The sequence below is a fragment of the Eurypyga helias genome, unplaced genomic scaffold, assembly GCF_000690775.1.
Source record: "Eurypyga helias isolate BGI_N326 unplaced genomic scaffold, ASM69077v1 Scaffold35711, whole genome shotgun sequence".
Lineage (NCBI taxonomy): Eukaryota > Metazoa > Chordata > Aves > Eurypygiformes > Eurypygidae > Eurypyga > Eurypyga helias.
In genome coordinates, this window is record NW_010232087.1 from 2,439 (window position 1) to 13,439 (window position 11,001).

The following is an 11,001-nucleotide window of genomic DNA, read 5'->3' on the forward strand; positions in this document are numbered from 1 at the left end:
ATTGACATTATCATCAAATTAGCGCTACGATCAGCAGAAAAATGAAAGGGAAGGGGAGAGGTTGGCCCCAGCCTCGGTGTGCAGGGCGACAGAAGACACTTCCAAAAGAAGGAAAGGATGTGGATTGTCCGCATTGAGGAAAATGGTGGGAAAGCAAGCAAGCACTCGAGAGGTTTTGCATTAGAAAAAAATAGGCAAAAGGCATGAAAATAAAAAAATAATACTTTAGGTTAATTAAAAACTAATTGTAATAAAAATAAGCAACAAAATACATAAGTCTGCCTATCTTGCCACTGTGTTTATGCCGCAGCGCCTGGCTCTGGAGGGACGTCCAGCTCCGAACTCCTTGCAGAGGCTGCAATTAAACTATTTAGGATTGGGCTGAACTCAGGCCCGACGCTATTATAAACACAGATGTTTTTATAACCGAGTTGAAGAGTTAATCATCCTATTAATGCCTATTTCTGGGCATGCCGCAAGTCAAGAGATTACAAGCCCTCGGACGGCGGCCGTAGCAACTCCACGCGAGCCCCCGCCCGGTCGGCTCCTGGGAATCCAAACCAAACGCCTCGGGCCAGGGTGGAAAGCTGAGCTCCGCCGGGCGCTCCTCTCGTTATGTGCATTAATAGCCTCCTGACACAGCCCAGCAGCTGTCTGCGGCCGCCCCGCGCGCCCTGGGCAGCGCCAGGCTGACGTTTCCAACTGCTCAGATGCGCCAGGATTTCGGGAGACCTCGCGGATCACCCACCACCGGTCCAGAGCGGGATGGACGAGAGCAAACCCCTGAAGGTCCGACTGACGTTCTCCGTGCTCCTGGTTGGCGTCTCGCTCCTGTTCGCCGCCGTAGTGACTGACCACTGGGCCGTGCTGAGCCCCAGGGTGGAGGAACACAACGCCACCTGCGAAGCGGCTCACTTCGGGCTATGGCGCCTCTGCACAAAGCGGATTTTCATGCAGCAGCAAGGTCCCAAAGAGAAGGGCTGTGGGCCGATAAGCCTGCCAGGAGGTAGGTGACCAACGCGCAGGAGAACGCACCAGGCGGTCAGGCCGGGCTTTGCTTAGGAGGCTGCAGGATGTGGAGAAGGAAAAGAGGCTCCGTGTTCCCATGGCTCTTCGTTTGGGGTGGGGTTGCACTCATGCTGCTCCGCAAACACCCCTCGCTGTCATCCCTCCCGCTGTCAGCGTGCGCCAGGTTGCCTTGCTTGTGACCATATTTGAGTCTCCTGTGTGAGATGCCAGTGGCAGAGAGGAAAGGGAGGAGGATGGGACGTGGTGGAAATCGCAGAGTGAAACTGGGATAGAGGGAATTTTGCTGACATCAGCCGAGGGTCCCGCAGCACCCAGGCACGCTGACGGCAGCGGCCCAGAAAGAGGATTTATGGGTCCACCATACGTACCTGGATCTTTAGGATTTCCAGATCTGTATAGCAACAAAGGAACAGCCTGTTCACGGCCGGCATTAGGTTATTTCCGAGCTGTTTCAATAACAACTGTTCCTTGGGGCAGGGACGAACAGGCACCTGCAGTAGGTTTTGCCAACGTCCAAAAAAAAAAAAGTCATAAACTGAGTTGGAAGCAGTTTCTCAGTGACTGACTGAGCCTCCTCAGCTCCCGGCAGAGTCCCACACGCACCTCCACCACGGGTTCCTCCCGGGCAATCGAGAGGGAGGGCGCTGGGGGAGCGGGAAGGGCTGCTTTCCGGGAAGACCGTTACATTCCCATGGTAAAAGGAGCTCATTATGTTTTTTGCTGATCGCAAAGTCAGCAACATTCGTGCCGCATGCACTAACACTCCCTCCGTGACTGGCTACGCTGCTTTTTTAGAAAGCTCACAGGGTACTGGATGCTTTCCAGAACAGAAATAACAGGATTGCCTTCATGTTAGACTCACTGCTTGAAATTAAGTATATACATTAACACGTATTTGGAAATTTCCTGTAAAAAACCTTACTGCCTGGGCTCACTGCGTAGTCCCCGTATTACTGCAATTCTTTATCTCCTTGGCCAAATTACATGTTCTGAAGAGAGAAGCTCAGCCACAGCATTCAGATCTGCCTCTAACCAAATTTGGGAGTGTGTCATCCGTATGCTTAATGTCTCTCACGAAGGTACTTAACGTGCCTGGAAACATATTCTTCCCTGTATGCCTTTCCTTGCAAGCGGAGAAAAACTCCCACAAAAGGAAAACCAACAGAAACTGGTGGATAAACACCAAAATTGCACAACTGTGGGGTAAATATAAAGCTCATAAATATCCAGCTGTCTGCAAAAAGCAGATTCGCAGGCAGGGCAGCACGAAAGCAGCTCCTGCCTTTGACAGACATCAGCATGTGCTCGCAGAGGCAGTGAGTCACGTCCCAGCGCTACCGTTCTGCCACGCAGAGCGAGTGACCAGCAGATGATGGGGGGAGTGAGCCACCCGCCTCGCTCCCGAGGTGGTTTTCCAGTTTATAAAGATATTTGGGAATTTGGATGACATCCTGTGTCGTAATCAGCATCTGTGGTTTCAAAGAGTGAAAGTCATACCTCAATTACAGTATAAATATTTTAATCCCCGTTTTGCTCAGGCGAGGAACACGGCGTGGGGTGGAGGGGGAGAGCACAGCCCCCGTGGATTCGGGCTGCTAAACGCTGCTGCGTCCGCACAGCTCGCTTTAGATGGATTTCACACTTCTGGGAAGAGATGTCGGCAGGGAAACACTGGGGTTGTGAAACCTGCAGCAGTCGAGAAAATGTGAATGAACAAACGTGCAGTAAAAGAGCAGATGTGGGCACTGATTTTCCTGAAAACCATGAGACATAACCAGACATTACTGCCAGGTCTGGAAAAGAAACGTAAGAATTTATCACTGCATTAATAACCATTTACCAGGCACTCCCTGAGGAGGAAATAGATGGTGTGATTAACATTATTTAGTAGGTTTTGAGCTCAGCACAGTGCAAAATAAGGAGGATGGCTTGGCTCGCAGTCCACAAAGCAGGGCTGTGATTTAGACAGAGCTTTAAAATTTTACAGCGCTCTTCCAAGGATGTTGACAAATTGGAAAGGGCTCAGCATCGTGCATCTTTTATTAAGAAATAAAAACATCAGGGAGGAGGCTGTTAAAAGCAGGCAAATTCAGATTAATACTGAGAAGTTTTGAACTGTGGTCAGTAGGCACCAGGGCAGTTTACTGCCAGCTGTAAACTGAGTTCGCCGTCTCTGTCAGTAGATCCAGTGTAGGGTTTGTCCTACAAAGCTGCTGCTGGGCGGCAGCCGGGATGCTCCATCGCCTCTGCCTGCTGCCAGCAGGTTACATGGGTCCTGGTAAATATGAGAACCTGAGCTCAGGCAACTGGAGAGGAGAAGTGCTCGAGCACAGGGGTTATCAGCAGGGCTGTCTGGTTTCCCTGTGTCCATGTAAGAAACTCACCCTACAAGGCTGGTATGACCACGGACAATTTGGAGCTACCATCTCCAAAACTCAGTGTGTGCCGAAGGCTTGGTGGCCAGGTTGGAGCCCAGGGTCAGCCCTCACCTTAACACCTCTAATCACAGCAGCAGGTCCTCTCTCCCAAACTTAACACAAGTGGAAACTTCCCATTAAAATCCAGGTTTTTTCTAACCATCCCACTAGTGTCCATCTGAGGTTCAAGAGCAGGGTGGGCTCCAGCCCCTCCCCAGCCTGTCACTCCATCGCTCCTGGGTGGCAGCTGCCACCCCAAACTCCACATGCTCCAAGCACCTCGTGGCCTCCCTGCTCCCCCATGAGCCCCCCACGCTGCAGACTCCCAAGTGTCCACCACAGCTCAGCGTGGGAGCAGGCTGACCGCATCCCGCAGCTGCCGCAGGAGGGCTGGAAGGGTGGGTGACCTGGGAGGGGGAGGGCACTGTGAGAAACCGCACGTTACAGCCTGGAAGATCGCGTGAGCCTTAGTGACCAGAGAGCCCCTGGACTGTTCCATCAGCACACTGAGGTGACCTCGTGGCAGAGATAATGCAATTAGGGGTGAAGAGAAACAAAGGTTTCCACACAGTTTTCATCCATTATAAAATCCATTTTAAATCCTATCCATTATGTAAATGTGGTGTGACACAAATGGGCTCTTCTCTTATTCACGATGGCACCAGAGAGACATTGAAGTGCCTCGGTTCTCTTGAATAACAGGGAGCCTCGTTGAAACAGATATTCACAGCTCAGCAGAGCACCTGAGCATCTTTAAACTGGAAACAGCATATCACTTTACCAAAACCAATCTAGTCATATTTTCCCAGAATAAATGCATTTTCCAAAAACGCCTCACCTGGAGCTAACTAACTTCTGTTCATTGTGCCTTGGCAGAACTTTGCTATAAGCCACAAGCACAGAGGCAGCTCCTTTTCCTGCAGCCAAGCCCGTCTGCAAAAGAAGGGTTCATGTGCTCCCCCTCTGCTGAGCCTTCACGGAGTGGAGGGTGGGCTGGCTGGTTTGGTTCAACTGCAACGGACACGAAGCTGTGCAGTGTCCTCCATCCCTGGAGTCAGCAAGCCTGGGGACTCCTGTGGGTTCAGCCTTTTCAGAGAATTAATTAAAAGCCAAGCCAATCCAAACAATCCAAGATGAAGTGTCCCAGATTCATCCCATCTCCCTCCCCTCCCACAGGAGCCAAAGGATCCCCAAACTGGGATCACCAGACCGGATGCTCAGCCTCAGCCACCTCTCAGTCGCTGGCAGAGGCACACCACCTCTGCTCTGAGGCTTAAAATTTGCCATTTCAGTCATAGGGGTCTGAGTTCAAGTATGTTTCCTCCAGTTGTTTGCAAAGATAATAAAGAACAGGCCAGGAGATGCCAGAGCTGAACATTAACCTAGTCTCCAGCAAGCAGAAGCTGCAGAAGAAATAAAAGGCAGATTATAAAATTAAGTAGATAAGAGCATCTCAAAGGAATCTTCCACTAACGAGCCCAAAAATGCTGCTTTACAATTGCGTATCTCCTGGGAGAGAGAAAATAAATCCTCCTTGAATCAATAACTCAACCATCTGCCATTTACATGACAGAAAAAAACGCAGGAACCAACAGGTAACATACAGCACTCTGGTATCTTCTTGCCACTAGCAATTAGTGCTGTAAACACCAAAATGTTGTCTGTGTCCCCAGGCAGACACCCTGCCTGGTCCTGCCCCCAGGACCTGGCTCGGGCGACCCGTGCTGCAGCAGCACACCCTGGCCCAGGACTAGAAAGGACCATAAAGTCCTCCCAGACTCTCTCCCAGCCTCTCCTGGAAATCGGGGCTAACTCCGCTGTTTCACAGGCAAGAGATGCTCGTGCAATCTATTCCGTGCAATCTCGGCGCGATTTCCCGGTCTGATGGGCTGCAGGAGGGGTGCTGGGCAGGTGCTCAGCCCTCTCCAGCCCGGCCCAGCAGAATAGCGCAATCAGAGCTGGCGCCGCTCAACGCGTCTCCGCAACTGAACACTTCCAGCCAAATTCCTGGCAAGCCACTGTTCTCCCAGCTCCACGCCCTTGAAACCTTCAGTTAAATCAGTTAGAAATAGCAAGAACGCCCTCCAACCTAACCCTGCTGCTGCCAAAGCCTGGAGTTAGCAGGTCCTCACCAGGCCCTTCCCCATCCCGCTGGGATGCTGAGGCTGAAATCCTCCCGTGTCCCGGCTGACAGCGATGACATCTCTTTGCTGGCTGACTCCACTGGGCTGAGTATGAAACATCATTATGGCCATCAAGACTCAGCTACCACCTTCCCTCCTCCCACCATCCCACCCCACGATCTTGATCCCTGTTCACTTTACAGCCCCTCTGTACGTGTCCCATGCACGTGGCAGTGTGTTCACGTCAAGTCCAGAGAGAGGAACGTCATGACGTTCCCACTGCCAGACTCTGCTCTCTCACCAAATGAACTTCTGGGACTGCTCTGGTGGGAGCGAGCTTTGGTAAGACCAGGCTGAGTGAACGCTCCTTCACCCCCGACCCATGCGGTTTTGGTCAGCCTTCCCTTCCCTGGACGAGCATCTGCAGCCTCAGACAGCTTTTGTCTCTCTGGTCCAACAGCCAGACAGAGCCCTCGGTGGCTCCGTCGCAGGCAAACACCACGTGCTGTGCTGCATCGCAGCAGCCTCGTCTCTGGGGGTGACATCCCCCCCGCAAACCTGCTGTTCCCTGCCAGCTGCTGCCACGCTGGGGTCTTTGAGCTGGGAGGGAGGAGGTGGATGAGGACACCCCGTCCTCCCCTTCGGGAGCCCAGGCTCACCACGGGAGCAGTGACCTCCCACGGCCGACGAGGCGATGCCGCAGGGGTGAGCGGAGATACCAGCTCAGCCGCAGGCACGGCAGGTCTCCACACCAGGAAACGCTGCCAGAGAGGCAGGAACATGCGATGGCCAAAGACAGCGTGAGAAAAAAGATCTGCAGTTTGGGTTTTCAACAGATGAGCAGCCAGTGGGAACAGCTCCCGAGGGAGCAGCCCACGGAGGTACCGGAGGCAGCTTCAGCTCCAGGCTGGAGCCGGTGGCCTGGCATGTGTGTGCCACTCATCTGCTCCCAAAGAGAACAGATCCAACTCCGATTTCTCTGTGCTACCAAGGGTAGGGAACTTTAAAAACATTGCAAGTTTGATACATCAATAAAAAGCAAATTCAGTTTTGCTATATTTTTACCAGAGATTTCCAAGCACACTAAATTTCCTTTTGTCTTTCAGAACACAACTGCTCCTACTTCAAGCACTTCACACCAGGACAGAGCTCGGAGATATTTGAAGTAACCACCCAGAAAGGTAAGAATGATCCTGAAAAATATTTTCCTAACTGAGGTGCACACAAGATGTAAGGTAAAGGGGTCCCCAAAACGAGGGTTCAATTCTGGTTCCACTGAAAGCATTAGAGGCATTTCCATCACATGGCACCAAGCTGGGAAAAAAGTAAAAAAAATAAATGCTCTGAACAAGGTCAAATGCCAACTTCCTGGGAAGAATTATTTTTCTATGGGATCACACTCACGAGTGTGGTTTTGCTCAAAGTTGTCCCACAAATATATAACAATGTCAATACACATGGAAACTGCAGAACGACTTTTCAGCAGAAAAATGCCCTTATGACACTGGCACTATCCGCGACACTCTGAGCCTTTGCCATCGAAGGAAGAAGACATTAATAAAATGTAAATGAATAAACGATACCCCAAGCGGAGTCTTGACCCTGAGAAGTCGAGAGACTCTGTGAAGACCATTAGGAATTTTATGCTTCCTATTGATTTTATATGAAAGTCATGTAAAACCCAGAGCAGTCAGTGAAAGGAAGGAATAGATCCTCCAGACACGCATAGCCAGTGTTTACAGAGTACGGATCTTGAAAACAGTCTTTCACAGACAAATTTCTCATTTCTCGTAAGTCCCTGATAAAGCCAAACGCTTCCAGCCCTCATCGAACATGCTCCTCTCTCTCTCTCGCCCTCTCGTTAAGGACAAATTCCTGTCTGGTTTGCCACACGACATATTCTGCTGTGGCATAAATGAGCTGATGATCACATTACACATATTAAACAAATCTGCTTTGCTTCCAGTGGAAGCAAACGGTGGAAAACTCTGCACACAGGTTTTCTAAAAATGCAGTTTCCTAAGGAAGGCAAGACTGGGAATTTTAAGTGGATGGAAAAGCATGTATCTGACCTACCTGATTTTGCTTATTTATATACTATCAATTCCAGCCATCTGACATTAAAAACATACCCAATACTTAGTCATTTCCAAAAAAAAAAAAATCAGGAAAAACTTCTTTTCTTTGAAGTAAGAGAAAAAGCTTAAGCTACAGCAAAAGATTTTACATGGAAACAGACTCTTTCAGGCAGTTCTCAGTAAAGAGAAACATTAAGGAAATTATAATAAAACAGTGGTATGAAAAGCAATGAGAAGAAAGAGTGATCTGCTGTTCCCTTCCGCAGAAATAGCTTCATTTTGATGGGAGCTAATTAGTAACAGGAAAAAAAAAAAATCATCATTTTGCCTGGGAGATTTTTTTTTAATGGCTTGAAAGGCAAATATCATCAGGCACTGCGATGTTCATGCATGGCTACATGTGTTAAATATTAAACTAATCTGAAAACAAATGCAGTATGTAAATGAAGCCCTGAATTATACAATTGGCAGTTCTCCCCCTCCATCCAGGCACTGCGGTGTGCTGGGGCTGGGGGAAGTGTCCAGCACAAACCTTGGCTTGGCTGAGCAAAAAACGGGACTTTTATGGGCGTTTAATCCTGCGTCCTGAAGACGCTGGCTTTTCACAGGGCTGGGCCTTGCTGTTGGAAAGGAAAGGAAAGGAAAGGTGCTACGCAAACACTTCACCTCTGGCCTCCCGCCTGCTCGGGTCTGGAGCCCCACGGCGCGTGCAGCTGCCTGTCCCCGTGGCTCCAGCACCGGCGCCGTGCTCAGGGGCCTCGCCGGGGCTCCGCCGTACGGATCTGGAATAAAAACAGAGTAGAGCTGCCTCTTTACTCTGAGAGCAGCGTGATGGAAGAATTGAGAGCGTGGACGCCAGTAAGGCCTCAACAGTAACCCCTCGGCAGCAGAGCTGAGACAACTCCAGCCAGAGCTTCCTCAGCCCAGTGCAGGTGCCGTTTGCTCTCTCAGGGAGTGTTCAGCCAGTGCTTCTCCCTCCTGCTGTGTTTTTATACACTTTACGTTCAAAAGATGCACAGCCAATGCTCACCCCTGCTTTTATTTGAGGAAAATACCCGATTCACCAGAGCCACCTCTTCACAGCAGCGGGGGGATACGTATTTCTGGGAGTGACCTACCGCAAAGTCGCAAGCGCTGATGGGAGCATGCTCAAAATTCACAGACATTTGCAATTTTTGTGGTGTTTGTTTTGCTTTGGCAGAATACAGCATTTCAGCTGCAGCCATTGCCATCTTCAGCGTTGGCTTTGCAATCATTGGAACAATCTGCGTCCTCTTGTCCTTCAGGAAGAAGAGGGACTACCTGCTGAAGCCCGCATCCATGTTCTACACCTTCGCAGGTAGGAGACTCGGCGCTCACGTTGCAGAACAACGTAGAGAAACTTAGGTCCTGGGAGGATGGAGACACTTCTAAAAATGCCCCGAAAGTCATATTTTCTTACTAGCCAGCGTCAGGTTGCAAGTCCCTGTGTGGTGCTCCAGCTGAAGAGCTCTGACTGTGTCCTGCTCAGCAAGCACTACCCCACAGCTGGCCTGTATTTTCTCCAACTACCTTTACAACAGGCATTTCTAACATCCTCAGTCCTGGCCCCAGTCTAAACCAGAGATATGCACTAGTCTGTCTCATTTATTAACACTCAAACCAAGAAACAGCAGATGCAGGCCCAAAATACACAGCTGTCTCCCAAAAACAGGAAGACCGCATTTTTACACGAGCGAGTTACACCTTGCCATGCCACAATGGCTGAAAGAGCCTCAGCAGGACTCTTCCTCAACCTCTGGAAAAGCTCTCTAGGCAATGCAATTATTCCTCCACCTCTCTAAGTTTCCTATCCGAGCCTGCCTAAAAGATCGTGCCCAAGCGCCCAGGTGGTTGGGTGTCTGGGTTGTAGCAGAGCTGTAGGCAGTGGCGAGCGTTGGTTCCCTCAGACGGACAAGACTTACCCGGGAATCTCATCTCTCTGCCATGCCGCTAAGCGAAGGGACAGCTGAGGTGGTCAATGAAGGATGAAAGGTTGGCAGCTGCTTATCCAACCCACTGCTCCTCTCTTCCTTCAGGTCTGTGCATCATCATCTCCGTTGAAGTCATGAGACAGTCCGTGAAGAGGATGATCGACAGCGAGGAGACAGTGTGGATTGAGTACAGTTACTCCTGGTCCTTCGCCTGCGCCTGCGCCTCCTTCGTCCTGCTCTTCGTCTGCGGCATCGCCCTCCTCCTCATCGCACTGCCTCGCTTCCCCCAGAACCCCTGGGAGACCTGCATGGATGCCGAACCGGAGCACTGATGTTCCCAGCTCCCGTGAAAAAATCCAGGAAGTGTTCTGAGAGAGATTTGTATTTTTTAAAACGCCTGGGTCTCACTACACCGTGTGCACTCCATCCCCAGGTCTTTACCGAACCAAGGCATTTCACTGCAATTACTGCTGTGTTTCTCTTTTTCTCTTTTTTTCCCTTTTTTTAAAGAAAGCAGAAAGAGCATTCAGCACCCGCGTGGGGAGGGGGTGAGCGGCACTGCTCTGTGCCAATTTGGGATGCCCTGTGCTGGTGCAGCTGGGGGAGAATCCGTGCGTGAGAAGACAGCTTTCGTAGGGAGTTGGGTGGCGTTGGGTGTGGATCCGGGGGGGATATCGGGCTTTTACACCTCACTTGGGCAGAGAGAGAGAGTGAGAAACTCCAGCTCTGTGCGGAGTCTGTGTCCCCATTCATGCTGTGCCCCACTAGCTCACCGGAAGGGTTAGGTCACCGCTCCGGAATAAGTCGGGGATCCTTATGCTCTTCTATTAAACTGTTAAAATTGGAAAAAACAAACCAAACCAAAACCTTTGCCTAGCATTGGGATAAAAATTTCTCCTACAAATTCATACCCTGCAGTTCCATTCTTTTGCATTAAGCACAAAACCCCCACACGATAGAGTTTCTGTTCTGCTTAAACTTTGATGGCAAAGCCAGGAAGTACTGAACATTAAGAGTGGTGTTTTCCTTTAATAAAAAGCATCATCTTCCAAGTAGCATGATTTTCTGGAAAGTGAATTTGATGGGTGACTCACCTGGCCCATCAAATCCTGCTCGGTCCCGCATGACAGTGTAATTCTGGATGGTTTTTACTGTACGGAGCTCTCATTTGTTCCTCGTGAACAGGCTTTTTAAGAAAACCCCGCTTTGCCCACTGCATACATACCTAAAACTACATTTTCGGGGAAATCCTTCAAGGTGGCTGCCAAGGAGGAAAGGACTTGGGCTGAAACCCCTGGGGAGTCAGCCCTGAATCCACCAGGAGAGCGCAGGGCGCTTCGGGCACGCTGGAAGCGATGGACACGCGGGGCATGGCCGAGGGGGCTGCGGGTTGTGCTGCCGC

At 50.4% G+C, this 11,001-nt stretch overlaps 1 protein-coding gene across 1 annotated transcript; it reads left to right on the forward strand.

The window, feature by feature from the left end:
- Positions 1-750: 750 nt before the first annotated feature.
- CACNG1 (calcium channel, voltage-dependent, gamma subunit 1) lies at positions 751-10,061 on the forward strand. The gene is made up of 4 exons (XM_010161302.1): positions 751-1,006; positions 6,676-6,750; positions 8,849-8,986; positions 9,705-10,061. The coding sequence occupies exons 1-4, from the start codon at positions 766-768 to the stop codon at positions 9,929-9,931; spliced, it is 681 nt and encodes a 226-aa protein (XP_010159604.1). The 5' UTR covers positions 751-765; the 3' UTR covers positions 9,932-10,061.
- The last annotated feature ends 940 nt before the right edge of the window (positions 10,062-11,001 follow it).

Coding starts and splice junctions, on each gene's coding strand:
- CACNG1 (XM_010161302.1), top strand. CDS start 766: ATGGACGAGAGCAAACCCCTGAAGGTCCGACTGACGTTCTCCGTGCTC. Junction 1,007..6,675: donor GCCGATAAGCCTGCCAGGAG/GTAGGTGACCAA, acceptor TTTGTCTTTCAG/AACACAACTGCTCCTACTTC. Junction 6,751..8,848: donor TGAAGTAACCACCCAGAAAG/GTAAGAATGATC, acceptor TTGCTTTGGCAG/AATACAGCATTTCAGCTGCA.